General features: G+C 40.4%; 3 protein-coding genes across 3 annotated transcripts; 2 read left to right on the top strand and 1 right to left on the bottom strand.

The window, feature by feature from the left end:
• The first annotated feature begins 944 nt into the window (after positions 1 to 944).
• LOC134067675 (gastrula zinc finger protein XlCGF26.1-like) lies at positions 945 to 11,966 on the top strand. The gene is made up of 4 exons (XM_062523065.1): positions 945 to 1,101; positions 2,698 to 2,756; positions 7,634 to 7,805; positions 10,410 to 11,966. Exons 1-4 carry the CDS (start codon positions 951 to 953, stop codon positions 11,615 to 11,617), a joined length of 1,590 nt encoding a protein of 529 aa, XP_062379049.1. The 5' UTR covers positions 945 to 950; the 3' UTR covers positions 11,618 to 11,966.
• A 3,474-nt stretch (positions 11,967 to 15,440) lies between these two features.
• LOC134068139 (uncharacterized) lies at positions 15,441 to 17,917 on the top strand. Its single transcript, XM_062523689.1, has 3 exons — positions 15,441 to 15,704; positions 16,150 to 16,496; positions 16,661 to 17,917. The coding sequence occupies exons 2-3, from the start codon at positions 16,175 to 16,177 to the stop codon at positions 17,356 to 17,358; spliced, it is 1,020 nt and encodes a 339-aa protein (XP_062379673.1). The 5' UTR covers positions 15,441 to 15,704; positions 16,150 to 16,174; the 3' UTR covers positions 17,359 to 17,917.
• Positions 17,918 to 18,037: 120 nt separating this feature from the next.
• Positions 18,038 to 20,663, bottom strand: LOC134068138 (uncharacterized). The gene is made up of 3 exons (XM_062523688.1): positions 18,537 to 20,663; positions 18,345 to 18,420; positions 18,038 to 18,217 (listed from the first exon to the last, which is right to left on the bottom strand). The coding sequence occupies exons 1-3, from the start codon at positions 20,427 to 20,429 to the stop codon at positions 18,069 to 18,071; spliced, it is 2,118 nt and encodes a 705-aa protein (XP_062379672.1). The 5' UTR covers positions 20,430 to 20,663; the 3' UTR covers positions 18,038 to 18,068.
• Positions 20,664 to 21,380: the final 717 nt, after the last annotated feature.

Raw genomic sequence — 21,380 nt, 5'->3', positions numbered from 1 at the left:
CATGTCTTAATACCTTATGTTGTTAATAAATTACCTTCATCGGTAAGTTTTGGCACAGTCTGACATCATTGATCCAATGTTCCCTTTCACCTGACATTTTCTTTCATGAGCGGGATCTCTTGTTAGACATTCTCTGACAGGATGCTTTCATTGAAAAGCACAGGCAAGTGTCACTCGTCACACGCGCAGGCACGCAGTAAGGGCGATATTCAAGATGGCAGCGCCCATAAAGTTCTCGCTGGATTAGTGTATAGTTTCCGGAGTGTGAAAAGCAGTTTTTTCATGTTTTTGGTTACTTTAAAATGCGTAATGTGTTTTACCTCCTATCTTGACCTTTTAGGTTGTTCAGTAATGTAAAAAATGTCAAGTTGTGAGAGAGACATATTATCATCTAGATGAAAAAAGTTTCCCATTTCCTCAGACAATGGTAAAAGAGTAATTAAAATGCTATGCTTTTCCATTAAAAGTTTTCTATAAAAAACTTGTCGTTGTGTTTCCTTCACAATAATCCTGCATTGTATTCATGGCATTTGTAAGATGCCTGACACAAATCTACGAGTTTAATTCATAGGTTTAATTCTACGAGTTTAATCTCTATTAAGAGATTAACGTTTCTGTTCTGTCAGAAGTGAAATACAAAGGAAGGAGGAAAGACAAACATTAAGCATACAATTGCAAGGAAAACATTTGAGATAGAGGACATTCAAAGACGGTCAGGTGAAATATTTCTATGTACAGTATTTAGCTTCGTGATTAATAACATACAGGACTAATTAATTGAATGAATTAATGCATTTATTTAATTATTTTTTGTTTTGTTTTACTTGCTTCATAAAAAAGTTAGACTCAAGTAGCTACCACACCCCGGGCCAGTTGGTGGCGGTAATGCACCATTAAAGTTCATTCTCAACCGCCTGAAGTCTGAAAGAAGAACAAGACGCAGAAGAGGAATGGTTAGCGCTCAAGTAGTTCTTGCAGTCGTGCAACCTTTGAGCTGTATTGGCGAGTTCCTTGCGACACGTCGAACAGTTCCCGTTATGGATTTAGTTGAGGACTCGGCAGCCAGCGTTTCCTGCACTGACATGCCACAAATGGTAGACGGTAAGATAAGTGTCTAGAGAACACTGCTGCCTCGCTATTCGAAGAAATATTATTTGGTCACCGCTATTTGCCGATTTACGGCTCCTGACTTCCACTCAACACATCCAAACAATACTTCCACGGCAAAACCAGTCGCTTACCGCAACAGGCGTTTCTGAGGAAAAAATACTATTTATGTTACTTGTGCTAAAAAAAATTGTTTGGGTTTTGAAACAGTGGGAGGTCTACACTGTACGGCCGTGAATACATTTAGCTGAAAAACTATACTAAAACGTGAGTTTCTTGAGGTGAGAAGTTAGAGGCGTCTCGTTTTCGCCGCTCTATTCCAGTGTTTACGGTAAATGCACTCGTTGACGACCACTAAGCTATCCGCGTGCTATGCCGTTGTAAATACAAGTAAGTGGGCTTAAAGTAGCCGCGACCTTACAAAGCGGTCGTGAGTGTTGAGCTATGGTGTTGAGCCGACAGTTAACTTCAGAGGCAGATTTCTCAGTTTCTCTCTTGCCATGACAGGACGAACTCAACTCCTTTGAATGTTTATATTTCTGTAATATGACGTTCAATTGATTAGATATAGGTATCGTTTTCAAGGTTGATTATGCCCCTTCGTGAAAACTTAATAACTATAATTTTGAAAATTTAATTTAATTTAAAACTAATGCCGCTGATTATGCCAACAACCATTTCACTTTGACAATAGACTACATTTTGATTCTATAGGGAGGAGGATAGATTTAAAATAAATAATAATAAAAAAAGAAGGGCCCCTGGAGTCATTGACGCATAGCAAGACCTCGTGAAAGACAATCAAATTGTGCACCCCAAATGGTAGGGCTGGGAAGCATTTCACCCCAACCGAACCCTGGAAGAATTTTTTTTAAATAATCCCTAACATGATAACTTATCGTCAATTTTCTGGAAACAAATGAATAAATTGAGATGCATATATTCATACATTATAGCATGTAGGACTAAACACAACTAATTTATAAGAGCAAAGTAGCCCACTTACAGAAGAATGAACCATAGAGAGGGGTGACAATTTCACTGCATTCTCTACATTAGTTAATCATATGCATGTGACAAATAAACATCCTTGTGTTGTATCCGTGAACTGTAAAGGCTATCATGGTCCACTATATTGAGTTTTGTTTATAGCTTAAACAAATGTGTGGTGTCATCGACCTGACCCACATGTTTTTGCTTTAAAATAGTCTGGGTATTGAGTTAATAAATAGATGTTGCATAAGTATTTCATTAGCTTCAAGTTAGACGTTGCACTTTGCCCATCATTTAGGTTCAATTAGGGCTACCGTACACCTCTAAAACGTCAAACTAGAAGGACACTCGCCACAGCCAAATTTAGTATAATGTTAACTGAAGCGATACTAAATCTGTGGTGAAAATGCTGGCTCATGTAGCACCCTTCCACCAAGTTACTACATGAAAATCAGGCCAGTAGTTTTCCCCTAATTATTATCCTGCATAAAGACAGTGAAACCACCTGCGTTGAAAACATATCCTGTCAAATGGCTGCTACTGTCTTTTTAAACTGCATCATTAGATAAAAGCACTTCTCTTTTACTCTTCCTATAGTGGGAACTGATGTCAGAAGAGAACCGACCATCTCAGCTGAAGACATAAGAGCTGAACAGGTGAGGGGAGGGGAGGGGAGGGATGGGATGTTAAAGGAATAGTTCGGAATTTTGGACATAGGACCTCATTTCCAACTTTACCGAGGTGATATAGGTCGGTGGAGAATGTTTTTATCGCTTTACCCCCTGCCTTCAGTTGCAGCGTCCCCCTTTGCTAATGCTGGTTCTTAGCTAACGCATTTCTACGGTAACATCAGTCTGACATCAATAACAGTCTTACTCACTCCACCGCACACCCGAGACAAGTCAATTAAAACGTCAGACTATCGATATACGTGTCTGTGTTGATAGAATAATTTTAGAAATAAAACTAACCTTGCAACTCAATGATTTATTACATTTTGAGGGACTAGTTTCTCAATATCAATCCGCCACTGCCATACAGGGAACAAAGTAGGCTATTGCAATGCAATGCGATGCAAGGTTAGTTTTATTTCTAACGTTGTTCTATCAACACAGGCGTGTGCATTGATAGTCTGACGTTATCATTTATTTGTTTCGGGTGTTCTGTGGAGTGTTTTCAGTGGCAGGCTGGATGTTACCGTTGACTTGCATTATCTCGGCACCTAGGTTAGCACGAGAGGAACGCTGCGACTCAAGGAAGGGCAGAAATTCACTGAAAATGGTCTTCACCGACCTACAACCCCTGGCAAAAAATATGGAATCACCAGTCTTGGAGGATGTTAATCCAGTTGTTTAATTTTTTAGAAAAAAGACAGATCACAGACATGACACAAAACTAAGTTCATTTGAAATGGCAACTTTCTGGCTTTAGGAAACATTAAAGGAAATCAAGAAAAAAAAAAATTAATCAGTAACAGTTGCTCATTTTAGACCAGCCAGAGGGGAAAAAAATATGGAATCACTCAATTCCAAGGAAAAAAATATGGAATCATGAAAAACAAATTGACAAAAGAACACTTCAACGCACCACTAGTACTTTGTTGCACCACCTCTGGCTTTTATAACAGCTTACAGTCTCTGAGGCATGGACTTAACCCTCTAACCGCCCGGGTTTTTTTGGATTTTTGCATAAAAAATTCAAAAGGCCATGGCTTAAAAGTGGTCAGAGATAAAGTCCTACTGTAAATGTGAAAATCATTGAGTATGAACTAAAGTTTATAAAGGGAGTAAATTTACTCATCTAATTTGCATATTATGACGTCACAGATTGGCAATAGCGTCAAATTATGCACATTTCAGTAAATACTGATTGTTGAACACATTTGAGCAGTTTTACTTTGATTTTTGTAATTTCTCCGACATAACAAACAAACAGGACCACAGCCACATGTAAACCAACAATAGTAAACTATTAGTATTACCACAATCCCTATGTTACTATATAATAAAGTAGCCTGGTCAAATCAGTTCCTATCGCGGATGACTTTGTAGTTCTTCAGAGCCCTATTTTTACTAGACCTGCTGTCTGTACCATGTCAATTACAGACACTATCATCATGATTATCACTGGCACCAAGCACACCATGCTTATTTGAACCCTTTGGTCAACATTGCTGCAGGTAAACATTGACGTACACACGCAAAGACCCACCTCCATTCACAGACGCATCTTGACTGTCACTGCCAATGAACGACCGATCATAATCTCCAAAAGGCAGATATTCTCCTTCAGAATCAGAGTAGGTGAATGGCAGACCCAAGACTTCATAACACACGACTTTGTTTTTTAACATTTGCCGTTTTTCTGCTTCAATTTGTGCATAGCGATCGCGCATTTCACTTCCGCGTTATAAACAGGAAATGCGTCTTTTTTTTTTGTTTCTCGCGAGTAATACAGGCACTTCCTGAAAACTTTCTTACTCGAATTTGGGCTTGAATCGAAGCTCTGGATGTCTGCCAACTAGTGGTGGAGAGTACAAAGGCGATTTGTCACCCTACTCGGATCTACCGTCTGTTTTAATCAGTGATGTTGCTTGTCGCCGTACGGCGCCTTGGGCGGTTAGAGGGTTAATGAGTGACAATCAGTACTCTTCATCAATCTGGCTCCAACTTTCTCTGATTCCAGTTGCCAGATCAGTTTTGCAGGTTTGAGCCTTGGGATGCACCATTTTCTTCAAATTCTACTACAGATTTTCAATTGGATTGAGCATTATCGAAGATGTAACGATCGCCGTCTCCCCAATGCCTTTACCTGACATGCAGCCCCATATCATCAACGACTGAGGAAATGTGCATGTTTTCTTCAGGCAGTTGTCTTCATAAATCTCATTGGAATGTGGATATAACTAGATGAAAGTCATATTCAGTGATGAATCGCGTTTCTGCAATGGGCAAGGTGATGATGCTGGAACTTTTGTTTGGTGCCATTTCAATGAGATTAATGAAGACAACTGCCTGAAAAAAACAAGGTCATTGATGATATGGGGCTGCATGTCAGGTAAAGGCATTGGGGAGATGGCGATCGTTACATCTTCAATAATGCTTATATTATTATTTATTATATAAAGTTTATATTGACATTTTGGACACTTTTCTTATCCAATCAATTGAAAGGATGTTTGGGGATTTTTTCAAGATGATAATGCATCTTGTCATAGAGCAAAAACTGTTGAATTCCTTGAAGAAAGACACATAAGGTCAATGTCATGGCCTGCAAATAGTCTGGATCTCAATCCAATTGAAAATCTGTAGTTGAATTAAAGAAAATGGTGCATCCCAAGGCTTCAACCTGCAAAACTGATCTGGCAACTGGAATCAGAGAAAGTTGGAGCCAGATTGATGAAGAGTACTGATTGTCACTCATTAAGTCCATGCTTCAGAGACTGTAAGCTGTTATAAAAGACAGAGGTGGTGCAACAAAGTACTAGTGGTGCGTTGAAGTGTTCTTTTGTCAATTTGTTTTTCATGATTCCATATTTTTTTCCTTGGAATTGAGTGATTCCATATTTTTTTCCCCTCTGGCTGGTCTAAAACAAGCAACTGTTACTGATTAATTATTTTTTTTCTTGATTTCCTTTAATGTTTCCTAAAGCCAGAAAGTTGCCATTTCAAATGAACTTAGTTTTGTGTCATGTCTGTGATCTGGCTTTTTTCTAAAAAATTAAACAACTGGATTAACATCCTCCAAGACTGGTGATTCCATATTTTTTGCCAGGGGTTGTATATCACCCCGACTAAGTTGGAAATAAGGTCCTATGTCCAAAATTCCGAACTATTCCTTTAATGGGGTTTTTTTCCCTGAAATTCATATTACTTGCAATGCAACATTAGCCTAGAAATTTAGACGCTCCTAGCGGCAGAAAATCTAATTTGCTGCCCGGGTTAAGGAGCATTCAAGAACGATAACGATAACTATAACCATAGCGATAAAAGCGTCCACACTGGCCAACGATAAGAAAAGTCTCTCCTAATGTTAATGAATGTGATGGCTAGAATATTGTGGGTTCTGATTGGCTGTTAGCTTTTTATCGTTCTCAAAATCGCTCTGAAAGTGATCAACAACGATATCGTTCTTCATGTCGTTATCGTTATAGTTTAGGTGTGAACGCTGTCATTCATATTAATGAGAGCGATATTTGTTTATAGTTATCGTTATCGTTATCGTTCTTGGTGTGAACGGCCCTTTAGTCTAGCAACTCTCCGTAGAGCTTGGGAGCTCGGCTTTGGCAGAAATCACCGGACCAGTCATATTGTATATGGAGTCGGTGGGCGGGCTTAACATAATGGCGACTAACATGCGACCAGAAGTTGCGACTGTTAAGCATCCTGCTACGTGCAAACAAGAAGATGATTCGTTTAGCGATATCCTATTGTGTGGAGAGGGAATTTACTGTTTACCCCTCCGATTGAGGCCTGCCTACAGTACGCTGAGTTCCCAGACCCTACATCTTGATGTGGGTCTGACTGGTCAGGCTAATGCAACATATGCTACCATAACTAAACCTCTGATCAACAGACATGCAAACAGAAATCATAATTTAATTTTATAACTGCTAATGCTGATGAAGGCATAGACCCGTATCAGACATGCTAAAGCTGGGAATACATCTCTCTTTTTTCCCCTTTTCAATCACACTCTAAGAATCCAATCGAGTAGACCAAACGTGCAAATGAAATTGCACTCGGGAGTTGGTATTTTATATCATGATTATAACCATGGTGACCATAGTGACCATCAGATAACATCAAACATGCTTGATTGAGACCCTCGACAGTACGAGCAGTGTGCAGTGTACAAAAAACAATAATGTGGAGTGAAATCGTTTTCACCTCACATACGCAGATTTATTTTTACCTGGCTAAATATGAGCAAGGCCTGAATCTGGATAGCATCAACAATGGAACAATGGAAGAATTCAAATCTTTGACACACATAACGATTCCTGCTGTGACGGAACACCATGACTACCACTGATTACATCCGTTCTCCCAATATTATCACAAACATGTTCTTTCACAATTGGGCATAATAATTGTGAGGTTTGTTCCCAGCTTAGTGTAGTCTGGCTTTCACCATACTAAGCTCAATCTTTTAAAATTGAACATTAGTCTGCATTTTATTTCTACTGTACAAGTGGCGTGATCAATGGGCATAGTTCAAATGACTCCGTACACTCCGCACACAAATCAACGGTCTGGGTGCATTTTTTTGATAAGCTAGTTTGTGATTGGACCCAAAGGTTGTGGACAGGAAGCAGGCTAGATAGATGTGCAGGTTTCCAGCCTGAGCTGCCGGGCGAAATCCAAATTCGCCGGCAGGTCAGGCAGGGCTCACCCAGTCTAAGATTAATGTGTATAAAACTCTAAACCACATCATCAGAATCTGAGAAACATTCACAACTGACCAAATTTGCCAGTCGACAGTAGGAACATTTTGTATTTCTCTCCTCCTTCATTAATTTCATTAATTACAGGAACAGGAGGAACAAGCAGACATAGCTCCAGTCCTCTACTCTGAAGGAGAACGTTACTGTACAGACCCCGTGGTTCTGGCTCAATTAAGGAGAGTATCGGTGGTGCTGGAGGACTGCTGTAGAACACAAGGGCTGGATAACAAGAACAGAGATGGAGAACAGCCCAAACCCAGTAAGACATCCCAGTTGACATGCACTTGACATGACATTAAACTTTGCTTCATGCTGTGTTCATTCCAAAACTACAGTATGTACACACCTTCAATTTGGTGTACCATCACACCCCTGGTTGTCCATGCATGTAGATGTGGTTCAGCCTATGTGGTGATCATCAGTGTTGGGCAAGTTACTTCAAAAACGTAATACATTATGTATTACTTGTTACTGTCATTTCAAAGTAATGTGTTACACTACAATATTACTGTATCTGAATTGTAAAGCATTACATTACTACTGCATTACTTTTGAGTTACTTTCATATAAACTCGAAAAAAAAAGAAAAAAAAAACATTTTATATATATAATGTAGCTTATTATGCTCAATCCAACTCAATCATAGGCAGAATTTTTTGAAACCGACAAAGGGTTTAAGTCTGATAAATTGCACTAGAGAATAGAGATACTGTAACCTTAGGCCTAGCCTACTCATTAAAATCAGTGCCCACTATTATAGCCTAACCTAAAGCCAAAGACCTGACAAGATAAACTTTTTGTTGCATTTCTATTCCACTTGAACCTCAGGAAGTAAGGAGACTTGTGGCAGCTAATATTTATTGCTAATGTTTATTGTGTTTAATAGACGTTTTTGTCTGGATCACAGATTGACATGACATGATTGACAGATGTTGCTGTTCTAATAGTTATTTACAGCAGTGACAACCTGTTGAGGCAACACCACCTTACTTTGTCATTGCTAGGACGGGGGTCTTGCAAAAAGCTGGAGACTCCACTGCTGACAGCGGATGCATATCTTCAACCATACTCTTCCACAAGTCTCCTTACTTCTTGAGGTTTCAAGTGACATCGCGGAACGGGATAATTTAGCTGCTTTGTATAGTCTCCTCTCGTCTTCAGTCTGCTTTCTTATTTTCTTATAAGAAAAAAACGTTCTAGGCCGTTTGCGCGGATTGTTTCTCCTCTACTGATCTCGTGTGGTGATAGTTAAAACAAAACACCACTTAATTGCAATGTAACTTGCGTTACTGACCTTTTTTACCGAGTAGAATATTACCCATTTCGTTTTTGGAATGCCTTACATTACCGCGTTACAGGAAAAAGCAATACATTACAGTAATTACATTACTTTTGTAATTCGTTACTCCCAACACTGGTGTAATGTATTGCAAACGGCCTAGAACGTTTTTTTTCTTACTTGTAAAAGATGGCTGAAGCTGAAGCAGGCTCGACGTCGGACAGGACATGTCCAAGATGGACATACTTTCATTACTTTCAGCTTGTTAGAGACAAAGATATGAATATGGGACATAGTAAGTGCACTTTATGCGCGAGACCAAAAGATCTATCTCACGCAATAGCAAGTAATTTCACGAAACGTTTAGAGCGATACCACCCTAACATTATGTGAGTAATAAGAAAGCAGACTGAAGACGAGAGGAGACTATACAAAGCAGCTAAATTATCCCGTTCCGCGATGTCACTTGAAACCTCAAGAAGTAAGGAGACTTGTGGAAGAGTATGGTTGAAGATATGCATCCGCTGTCAGCAGTGGAGTCTCCAGCTTTTTGCAAGACCCCCGTCCTAGCAATGACAAAGTAAGGTGGTGTTGCCTCAACAGGTTGTCACTGCTGTAAATAACTATTAGAACAGCAACATCATGTCAATCTGTGATCCAGACAAAAACGTCTGTTAAACACCATAAACATTAGCAATAAATATTAGCTGCCACAAGTCTCCTTACTTCCTGAGGTTCAAGTGGAATAGAAATGCAAAAAAAGTTTCTTGTCAGGTCTTTGGCTTTAGGTTAGGCTATAATAGTTGGCACTGATTTTAATGAGTAGGCTAGGCCTAAGGTTACAGTATCTCTAGTGCAATTTATCAGACTTAAACCCTTTGTCGGTTTCAAAAAATTGGGTTGGATTGAGCATAATAAGCTACTTTATATATATAAAATGTTTTTTTTTTCTTTTTTTTTTTAAGTTTATATGAAAGTAACTCAAAAGTAATGCAGTAGTAGTGTAATGCTTTACAATTCAGATACACTACAATATTACTGTAACACATTACTTTGAAATGACCGTAACAAGTAATACATAATGCATTACGTTTTTGAAGTAACTTGCCCAACACTGGTGGTGATGGACTATTGCGGTTGTGTATAAGGTGCTAAAAAAAGGGGCTAAGGAGGACACAACCCTGAGGTGCTTTGGTGTTAGTGATGATGTTACTGTTGATGTCCACAGGGTGTAGTTTGCTACAGTGGAAATTGTGGATCCAGTGGAGGAGAGGGGAGGGGATGTTGAGGTGGTGTAGAATAGATTCTTGTTGGGCTGGCAACAAATCTAAAGACTGTTTTCTCTGTGTCATTATGGGGTATTGAATGTATAGATGTAATGATAAAGAGAAAATATTGGTTAAATAATTGTTTGAGCCCTACGGCGACAAAATAAAATGTGAAGTAAGTGAAGGGATCTGAAGGAGATCTCTGGATGCACTGATACCAGTATTCTAAGCAATTATTTGGCATAAATGTACATTGTAATGGAAGAATGCTTGATGTTTGTTTGTGCTGAGGTGTGTCTCTTTTCCTTTTTTGAAGGCAAGAAGCCTTACTCCTGCTCCAAGTGTGGAAAGACTTTCACTGAATTTCGAAAAGCGCAGCAACACCAGTACCATCACACCAGAAAGAAGCTGCATTCCTGCACCCAGTGTGACAAGAGATTTTCTTATATTCAAAATCTGACAAAACATCAGCTCATTCACACAGGGGAAAAGCCATACTCTTGCCCTCAGTGTGACAAGAGCTTCAACAGAAAGGACGGCCTGAAACGACACCAGCGTGTTCACATAGAGGAAAGGCCATTCCACTGCCTTCAGTGTGACAAGGATTTTAAAGCGCAGAAACATTTGGACAAACACCAGCTCAGTCACACAGAACAAAAGCGTTTCCCTTGCTCTCAGTGTAAAAGGAGTTTCACCACCGAGACTAGACTCCAGCAACACAAGCTCATCCACACAGTAGAAAGACCCCACCAGTGCTCTCAGTGTGAAAGGAGTTTCGCCACCAAGAGTAGACTCCAGCAACACGAGCTTATCCACACAGGAGAAAGACCCCACCGGTGCTCTCAGTGTGGCAAGAGTTTCTGCCAAGCGGGAGATCTCAGACGACACCGGCTCTTTCACTCCGAGGAGAGGCCGTACCAATGCAATCAGTGTGACAAGGCATTCAGAGTCAAGGGACAGCTCAATATTCACCTACGCAGTCATTCAGAAAACGTTCAGAAAAAGTTTCTCTGCCCTCACTGTGGCCAGCTTTTCCGCCGAGAGGGACAGCTCCGCAGTCACATACGCTCTCACACTGGAGAGAGGCCGTTCACCTGCACTCAGTGCAATAAGAGCTTTAGACGAAAAGGTGCCCTCATGGTACATCAGTCCATCCATACAGGACATAAGCCACATCAGTGCGCCGAGTGTGGCAGGGGTTTTGCCCAGCAAAGAGATCTCAAGCGACACCTGCGCACTCATACTGAGGAGAAGCCTCTCCGCTGCATTCAGTGTGGCAAGAGCTTCAGGGAGGGATGTCTCAAAGCGCACATGCGACTACACGCCGGCGAGAGGCCACACACGTGTGACGTGTGTGGCAAGAGTTTCACTCAGATAGGATGTCTCAAACGACACCAACGCACTCACACCGGAGAGAAGCCGTACCACTGCGCTCAATGTGACAAGAGTTTCACCACCGGTGGAGCTCTCAAAATACATGAGCGCAGTCACACAGGAGAGGCGCTACACCTGCTCCAGGTGTGACAAGAGTTTCTTTCAGTTGGGCCATCTGCAAACCCATCAGAAAGTGCACACTGGTTGAGTGCCCTATGCCCCCCCTCACTCATCCGTGGTACTTCGAGTCAGTATAGTTTCTGGAGAGTGAAAAGCTGTTTACATGTTTTTGGTTACTATATAATGCATAATGCATTTTACCTCCTATCTTGACCTTTTAGGTTGTTCAGTAATGTAAAAACTGTCAAGTTGTGAGAGAGACATATTATCATCTAGATGAAAAAGGCTCCCCATTTCTTCAGACAAAGGTAAAAGAGTTATTGAAATGAGAGTTATGCTTTTCCATTAAAAGTTTTATATAAAAAAACTTGTCATTGTGTTTCCTTCACAATAGTCCTGCATTGTATTCATCCCATTTGTAAGATGTCTGACCCAAATCTACGAGTTTAATTCTATTTGGACCTAAGAGATTAACGTTTATGTTCTGTCAGAAGTGAAATAACCTAATCAAAAAGGTTTTAACAGAAAACCAGTTGACACTAGGGGACTAGACTGTGTGCACCAGACACACTCTGCACTCTGCAAATCATTGGTGTCAAACTCCTTGGAATCTCAGCAAACAAATGGATGTAACACACACAAGGAGGTAGATCAGAAATCTATTAAGGCTACTGAGAGGCTACCTGGAAAGAAGGCTCATCCTGAAACATCAGTGCCTGATCTGCTAGCCATCAAGCCATCAGGCTTTTTTGCCTCTCCCTGCACTGTATTTGCTTTCTTCGTCTGTCTTGATTTTTTTTTCTTTTAACTGTGCAAAAATAATAAATTAATTGAAAAAATGAAATCTCCCACCACCCAATCAAACAGCCCAGAATCTGACCTGAACTCTCCTAAATTACCCATCATCATCCCCACCCAAGCACATGATGTTCCCTGCAAGAATGCAGAGACTGTTGCCAGTACAGTAGCCATGCAGCTTTTTACTAGCACAAGACCGTCAACAGACAGTAGTGTTCTATAGACCTTCAGCTACTTTCTTAAAAACAGCTGTTGCAAAGCCCCCTCTCAAGAAGAATAACCTGGCGCTGTGTGTTCCTTGCACACACACACACACACACACACACACACACAAATAACATTGCTCAAATATTGCCTCATAACATTTAGGCTACTTCAGCATGAACTTATTAATAGCATACGATGATTAAAAAGTAGAATTAAAGAAGTAATTAACACAGTTTTCACAAAGTCTAGAGGTAAGAGGCAATCCGCAATCTGACGGTATGATCAGTGATAATAACCCCCTAACACCTTAACCGTTATGCTCTCCTTCATCACTCCATATCAAGAACAAGAAGGTATTTGAATCATTTTGATTTCACGATCGTATTTCATTGTCTAAATGTCCACCTACAGTTAAATGATCAATTCATTTATTTGAGATATATTTGTATCTGCTAATTTATTAAAATATGCATATTATCTCTATGATAGATAATAGCCTCATACAAAAATGTCCCAAGCAAAAAATGGATTCTACGCGAAAAAGTATTGTAGATTCTATTTGTCTAAAGGTCAGTGTACTCCTAAACAGGGAGTCAGTGGTCTCTCTCTCACTCTGTAACATAATCTCTCTTAGAAAGGTTCAGTCCATTTCTGTTGCAGGTGATCTCATTTGTATAAATAGTAGGGCTGTCAAAATAACTGATTCATTCAGATGAATCAATTTGAGATCAAATAACTGATTAAAAAAAATAACCTTTGGCCGATGACCTTTGAGCCATTCTAGTCAGTAACCATTGCATTAGACTGTAAAATGGGACGAGAATGTGCTGCCTGATTGGAACTGATTGGATCATTTACTTTAAAAAAAAACGGCCTGATGATGTTAAAAAGAAAGTGTTGATTAAGACAAGTCCTTTGCGATGTCTGCAGCACGAAATTTGCATATCACCGGAGTTCGTCAACTCTTAAGTACCACATTACTGCAAAGAAATAGTGTTGACATTGAGGGAGTGTTCATTTATTTTCATTGTGTCCCCTAGGCCTATAACTGTGGCCTGAAATGTCTATGTTGTATGTTTTTTTTTTGTTTTTTTTTTAATCTTATTTTTGACTTTTTGAACTTTAATGTCACTAATGCTGATTATTCAATGATGCATTTGAATTTAAATATTTTAAATACTTTCACAGCAAAGTTTTTATGTGATTAATTTAGATGAATTAATCACAGAGTATGTCATTAATTAGATTAAACATTTAAAAATGTGACTGACAGCCCTAATAAATAGAAAAATCAACGGGTAACAAGACATCCCTGTGGGACCCCAGTATTTAAAATAGTGTTGGTAGATTCAACATACACTGTCACATGCTATAGGGTCTGTCTTTTAAAAGCTCATAATCCAGAACATCAGAGTTGGGCTCATAGCTGCTAGGCGATACAGTGTTCATGTTTCCTATAGGAAAACCTGGAATTTGACTTTAATTTCCAGGTCTGGATATGGAAAAACCAAACAAGGCTATGGAGAGTAATATTTGTGTTTCCAGACTATTGCATCTCCTGCATCACTTTGCTCAGATCCATGTTGTGTAGCATAACTATCAGTCCACATAGTCAAGAGTCGATTGGTGAAAACAAAACGTTGTGGTTGTATTTATTAATTGAAAACTATGATGTGCTAGTTAGAATGGCTAAAGTGTTACAGTCCAAAGTTGACGATTGAGTGAGTTCCCATACAAACTGCCAGCTGGCTCATAAAAAAAATATCTGACTAAATGGATGAATATTAAGTGTATTTTTTTTGTTCATTCAGTTGTCCATACCTTTGTTATTTTTTACCAAGCTTTCCCAAACCAATGGGCTGCAATGTTGAGAATGCTGAGAATCTGAAAAATCTACCGTTGTCCAGGGAGTCATACAAGGTAGGACATCTTTGAAAAGGGCATTAACAAGTATGCTATCTTTTGCAGTATCACCAGAGACTTCACTTTGGTATCGCACCACATTGAGAGACAACGTGAGTGACTGACATATTGATAAGTGGCATATTAGGCTATTACTGCAAGGTGCCCTGGAATCACTGTAGCAAGACACAAGATGCCTGCTTTCCTGAGTTGGTGTTGCCAGGAAATCTGCCTCTAATAGGTTACCCTATGTATTTGCCATATATCAGTGCAAGTGTTGATATACAGTTCCTCTTCATCATAATGCACCACTAACTCAGTCATAATGGCAGTCGCTTTGATCGGTTTGCTAAGGTAAAATCTGGATGTCAGAATAGAGGAGTATGATTTGAGACTATCAAAAATGAAGTTGTAACCATGTTCAACCACTGGGATGGATATTTTGACATTGTTAGAGCTAAACTATACCTAGGCCTACTGGAAACTTAGTATGGCTGATATTTCATATAGGGGGCTCCATAGTTATTTTATGTGTAGGCCTAATGAGAACCAGTTAGAAGAATATGTAGAAACTTCTGCATGGATGGCTACATAATCACCTTAATAAGCCTACTTGCTTAATACTAGGCCTGTGTACAATGCAGTGAGGACAAACATATTTCTTCCAAAACTGGAGTCAGTGGTAGCCTGGTAGTAAACCTTTAGAAGACTAGCCGAAATGTCAATTGTTCGAGTTACTCCAGTCTAGAGTTTAGGACGTTTTATATTGTCTATCCAAAGTAAAGTGCCTGTTAAAGTTAACTGATGGTCAAATAATCCAAAAATCTGATATTGTTTGCATCTCCAACTCCAAATGTGACGCTACTGTACAAATAAAGGCCTAGACTCGTGATCAACTGATGTTATTACGCTGCATTGCCAGATGTGTCGCCAACTAACGAGACGCTATAAATTGGCGTGGAGGACCGCACATTCTTGCATTCTCACGTCCAAGTCAGTCTTCGTACATCCGAACGTGAGCGTGACAGTTGGCGTAGTAAGCAGCAGCATTTTTGAGCTAGTGTAGTGTGAACTGAGTGTGAACTGAACTACTTTCATTTCCTTCTTTAAAAAGGGCGTTAACAAAATAGGCTATTTTGCACTACCGATTGACTTTGGTATCGAGAGACGAGACGACACGACGCGCAGAGGATCGGATACTGCTAGATTGGTAAGTGGCATTACTGTGATTATTGGAAAGGTGCATTAGAATGAATGTAGCCAACTCAAATATATCCTTGAGTTAGGATTATTCTGTTAGGCCATTTTGGAACATAAGAACACTTGACAGCTGATTTCTGCGTCTGATCTTTATGCAAAAATGTTAGGCATGTAGGCTTTCTCAGATAGGCTAGCATGTGTGAAAGGTGATTTGTTGTTGGTGGAGCTGGAGCTGAACTTTGCTTCTTAAACTACTCAAACTGAGGGCAATATTGTATGGTATGAAAATAAAGAAAACTTGTGATAAGCATTTCGTTTGTCCCCAGTCTGTTTCACAATAACATACTTCCTTTGACTTAGACGGGTTTGAGGATATACTTGCCATTTGCAACTAAGAGCAATTCTACTCAGACCTGCCATTGTTGGTTTCTGAGGATGTATTTGTTATTTTTCAGGGACAGTTGGTGAATTCATCCAACTATGGCCAGTGCTGAAAGCCATGTGTGGGTGGGCTCCATAGAGGGCCTTCCAGTGGTAAGCTCTGTAAAAGAGGCCGTGGAGTGGGTCCTGGCTGTGGCTGCAGATGACTCAGCTCTGGCCAAAGAGAAACTAAACGTCATCATTGCAAGGCTTGGAAAGGTGGACAAGCTGAAAGGGAAAAAGTCTTCGTCGGGATATTCCTCTGACAGCACATGTGCCAGCCCATCACAGAGGTCGTCAGGATATTCCTCTGAGAGCACATCGGGCAGCTCATCGCCGTTTGGGAAGAAATCAGCCAGCCTGCCTACAATGCACGTGGAACGTACGTTTTCCTCTGCTGACCAATGTGACAAGTGTTAGGCCTACTTTGTGTCTGCATTTACTGTGTTTTGTGCAGCTGATTAGTGTCAGCAGAACTATATTTGTGTTCATATTGTTATAGTAGATGTATATGTCTGATTGTGTCTGCTGTTTACGTTATTTCAGGTATTCCTGAAAACAACCTAGTGGCCCACATAATAGAAGTAACGGGCCAGAAGAAGAAAGGGAAACAAGCATCTGATGCAGCAGCCCTGGCTCGCAGAAAGAAAGCGCAAGAAGTTCAAAAGGAGACACTAAGGAAAATTGAGCGTGTCAACCAAAATTTTGCAATCCCAAATAATGCTAGGCCTCTTGATGATTATGGTGCAAGGTCTAGAAGGGGTGAGCATGTCATCAATAATGATGTCATTGTCGTTTACAGTAAAGTTGTAGATCTTTTCATGAGCAAGCGCTACAACCTACCAAATGATCTAAATATGACACGTCCCCTTGATGATAACACAGCAGCTGCCATTAGGACTGAGTTAGTGGTGCATTTTGATGAAGATGAACTGTATATCAACGCTAACGCACTGATATATGGTGAATACATTAGGGTATTGAAGGCAGCTCTTACAGATTTCCTGACAACACCTACTCAGGGAAACAGACATAAGGTGTCTGTCTTTGCAAATCTCATGAACGAGGAAGAGGCTTATGTAGATCCGTTTGCTAAAGTAAAATGGATCGGAAATCAGAATAGAAAAAGAGAACGATTTGAGACGATCAGAGATAAAGTTGCAACCATGTTCAACAACTGGGATGGATATTTTGACATTGTTAGAGGTAAACTAGACGAACTGTTTGGCCCTGTTGTACTGTAGGAAACTAGTATTTTACGGCTTGCTATTGATATTTCATATAGGGTCTAGGAATTTGGGGATATAGTATCCAGTTAGAAGAATGTATAGAATGCACATGCACAGTAGCCTGACAATGTCATACTCCCTGCAGAAAAAGAATGGAGGCGGGGCTAAACTTCGGTCTGGCATCCAGGCTACATGCACAGGGACATAGCTACACATAATTTCCTTAATTAGCAGAATTGCTTCACCTAGTCGGCCTGTCTACAAAGTGTGTAGTGCAGTGAGGACAAACACATTTTTTCCAAAACTGGGGTCAGTGGTCTCTCTCTGTGAAAAAGTGTAACACACAATCTCAAATAATATATCAGACTCATAACATTCTGTGTTATTTCACTTCACTATGAAGCAAAGTGTTCGTAATGACACATTACAACTTGTAACCGCATCGAACATCTTTTGGTGAATGCAGTTTATTTGTTTATTCCATTATTTTTGGCAAATGTGTGTATCATATTTGTGATTTTCTTTGGTTAACTTTGGTTAAACAATAAAGGTGCTGGTGTGACATGGTATTAAATGGAGGAGTTTCCTTGCATCTCTATAAGCTTATGTTCTTTACATCACTACTTGGATATATCATTGAGCTCCTGCCTGTGGTGAATAGCATATATGACACCAATTAGTCTACACATACATATTTTAACCATGCAAACTATGTTTATTGGAATTTACTGAAATGCCTCTGGGCATATCTTTGTGGATTTTCTGGATAAACAGGAAATTATTCTAGAGAAAAAGCCCCTGCGAGGTTTCATCTCTGGTGAAGCAGATGTAGTCAAGTTACTTGAGGCATATGGTGAAACACAAGGTAAGCAGCCTGCAATATAAAAAAACATTTATGGAATACAAAAGTTATGGCCAGTTTAGACATTTTACCCAACTTGTAGTTTTTGTAATTTTGTATGCAAAATGAGTTTTGCGATCAGCAATGACTAGTGTCTTACTTGGATCAGCATGAGCAGAGGTTGGATCCAAGTTCTGATCCATGTCGGTGGACTGTGCCTTTCTATTACCTGATTTCTGATAAATAATAATAATAATACAATGAAGTGACTCAAACATGGCAAAAGGGTAATTGTCTAAGGTTTAAACAAAACAGGAATTGTAGTAGGTTATGTCAATTAAAGATATTTTACCTTCAGACTGATATCGAAAAAGGCCTTGATTCTGGAGATTTTTGGTAGGAACCGAAGTGTCCGCTTCTTGATCTTCTCTTCCTTTGAGTTTGGCGTATCAGTGAACTCACGTGTTAGAGATGTGACCAGACACTTCTCAAAGCACGGATCCTCTGACATCATTGACTTTAGGAGAATCTCCTTGCTGCCAAACTCGTGCAGGAGATCATTGTAAACGACTCTGAACACTTTTCGGATTCTCATATCATGTGGACATTTTTTCTTACTTTTTGCGATGCCCAGGGCAGAATCAATTTCTGTGATTATCCTGCCAATTAGCACTCTAGATATGTCCAACATATCATCAGTGAGTGACTCTTGATCCTTCAACTTGGAAAGTAGTCTAACGACTAATATAGAGACCAAGTTGGTGAAATCATTGGAGGTGGTGGAATCCATCGAGTTCAGTGAGGGATAAGACAAGCCCATAACAATATCCTCACTCGTTGAAGTCTGTGTTGGATCACCTGAAGAAGGTCTGCTAAAAAGACGCATACCATCAGGTAATGGCTGCTGGTCTGTCTGCTCCTCTCCTCCCCCTGTTGTTTGCAGAGTTGGGACTAGCAGGTTCATCACATTCCTTGCCATGACTGTGGGAAGTTCTTGTAATGTGCTCTGCAGTATATGTGGAGGAGAGCTTGAGGCACCTTGGGGTACTATTTCAGACAAAGGATGTAGAAAACAGGGGCAAGATGCAGAGGACGAAGCATGTTGGAAAACTCCTCCAACTTCCATTTTCCAAGGTGATGAAATGTTGAAGCATGGAAGGAGAAAATGCTTCACTGTCTCCTCAGCATACATCTGAACAAACTGTCTGATGATATCTTTTTTGGGGAATTTTCCACTCGGTCCCATGTTCAAAAGAAGTGAATCAGAGACAGACTTTGTGGCCGCTATTCCTTTTTGGTCCTTGATGTAAAGATGGTGGATCAGACTACTAAGAGTGTGGGAGAGTGCACTCAGTCTCTCATTACACAGCAATCGTTCCAGCCTTTCCCCCACTGAAGTAAGATCCTGAGTGGGTGAGAGAGAGTCACTCTGTGCCAGCTCAGCAGAGATGGTGTTTACGATGTTGATGATGGAATCACAAGAGATTGGAGAGGACTCATTGTCCTCCATATCACTCATGCCAACACAAACATGTGGCACTGGAGCTGCTTCAGCAGATGACTGGTCATCCTCCTCTCCTATGTCATCTGCTATTTCATTGGCTATACCTCTAATCATGTGGAGGTCCTCTGAATCTTCCAAATCAACAGATGCAAGTTCTTCCAGAATAAAACCAAGCACCTTGTTGATGGCTTCTTCGTTGTCTTTGTCCTCAGCTTTGGAGTGTGCGAGGTGGTGCTTGGCAAACATATTTGTTAATTTTCTCCTGAACCTCTGGAAGGTTTGGCATGTTTTGGACCAGATTTTCACATCAGCATCTTCAGTTGTTTGAGAGATGCTCTCTGAAGGTTCTATGCCATTATCAATGCATTCTCTCATGTCAGAGCATGGGCTTGCTGGAGTATCAGGGATGTCTGTGGCTTCCAGAAGTTCCTGCACAACATTAGTCACTTCTGTGACTAAATTAGAAGCAGCATTCTGAGCCTCTAGGGGAGACATTTGTGGGTCTGCCTTGGATATGAGAGCACTCACAAGGTTTGCAGTTTTACTTTGAAACCCATCCTCTGAGAGTGTCTGACTAGGCTTTGTAGGTGAAGGGACTGTTTCATCAGTGTAATCCTCATCACCAAGTCTTCGAATAAGTGACTCAGGAGAGGCAAAATAAGCTTCAAGCTGCATTATCATATTTTCGTCTTCAGTTGAGACAGCAGGTGATGTATCACACTCTGCATTTTCACCCACCATCTCATCTTTGTATAAAGTCCAAACCTTAATCACAACTTCTTTGGTGGTGTCCTTGAGATCAACCAGTGGGTGGATGCAGTGCTCTTCTGAAGGGAAATGCTCACACTCACTGTTCGAATTTTGCTTTTTTGTAATTTTTTTTACTAGTCGTTTGTCCAAGCCCTTGATTTGAGCAAAAAAATCTTCTATCTTGTTTAGTAGATTTTGATGCAGTCTTGACGCTTTAGTGAAGAAATTCCCCTTATGTGGCTTGTCACATTCCATCCTGATTGAATGCATAGACTCGACACAACCCTGCAGGTCAGTCACAAACTGATTTACCATGATTGATGCAGCAGACTCTACATCTACATTAGGTGTGTCTGTGTCAGTGTCAGAGGCCTCTGTTTCCACTGGAAGGAAAAAGAAAGAGTTCACCTGAACCCTTTCTTGCAAATCATGATGATCCAGTGTGCCATTAAAATTATGGCTTCTGACTGTTTTAAGCACGGCTTCACTTACAGCCCTAAGAGCATTTGTTTGAAACACTTCGCCAGACAGTTTCTGAAGACTTGCCAAAGAAGAGGACTTTCCGGCAGTTGAATCGGAAGTCCTTGTGACATTCTCAAATGAATATTTGCTGGAGTGATCACTGCTGCTGTCAAAGGTAATTGAAGAGCTTGAAGAGATCAAATCCTCCAGTTGGAAAATGACTTTTTCCACAAATGTTTCAGCAGGTGCACTGGAAGGTAAACATGGATTCTCAGCCTCCATAGCCAAGAGGGTGGTAAGGACTCCTTTCAAGGCATCTCTTGTGCATTCATCAATTTGAGTCTGAGTCAAATGAAATGCACCTAAAGCCACACCATGTGTGCCATCACTATGCACCTTTCTGAGCAGTGGCCTGGTACGGGGCTGCAACTGTTCGCTGCAAGTACTGGTTGGTTGCACACCAGAGTGCTGAGGGTACTG

This window comes from Sardina pilchardus, chromosome 20, assembly GCF_963854185.1.
Source record: "Sardina pilchardus chromosome 20, fSarPil1.1, whole genome shotgun sequence".
NCBI lineage: Eukaryota > Metazoa > Chordata > Actinopteri > Clupeiformes > Clupeidae > Sardina > Sardina pilchardus.
The sequence above is the reverse complement of the archived record's forward strand: the minus strand, read 5'-3'. Positions and strand labels throughout refer to the sequence as shown.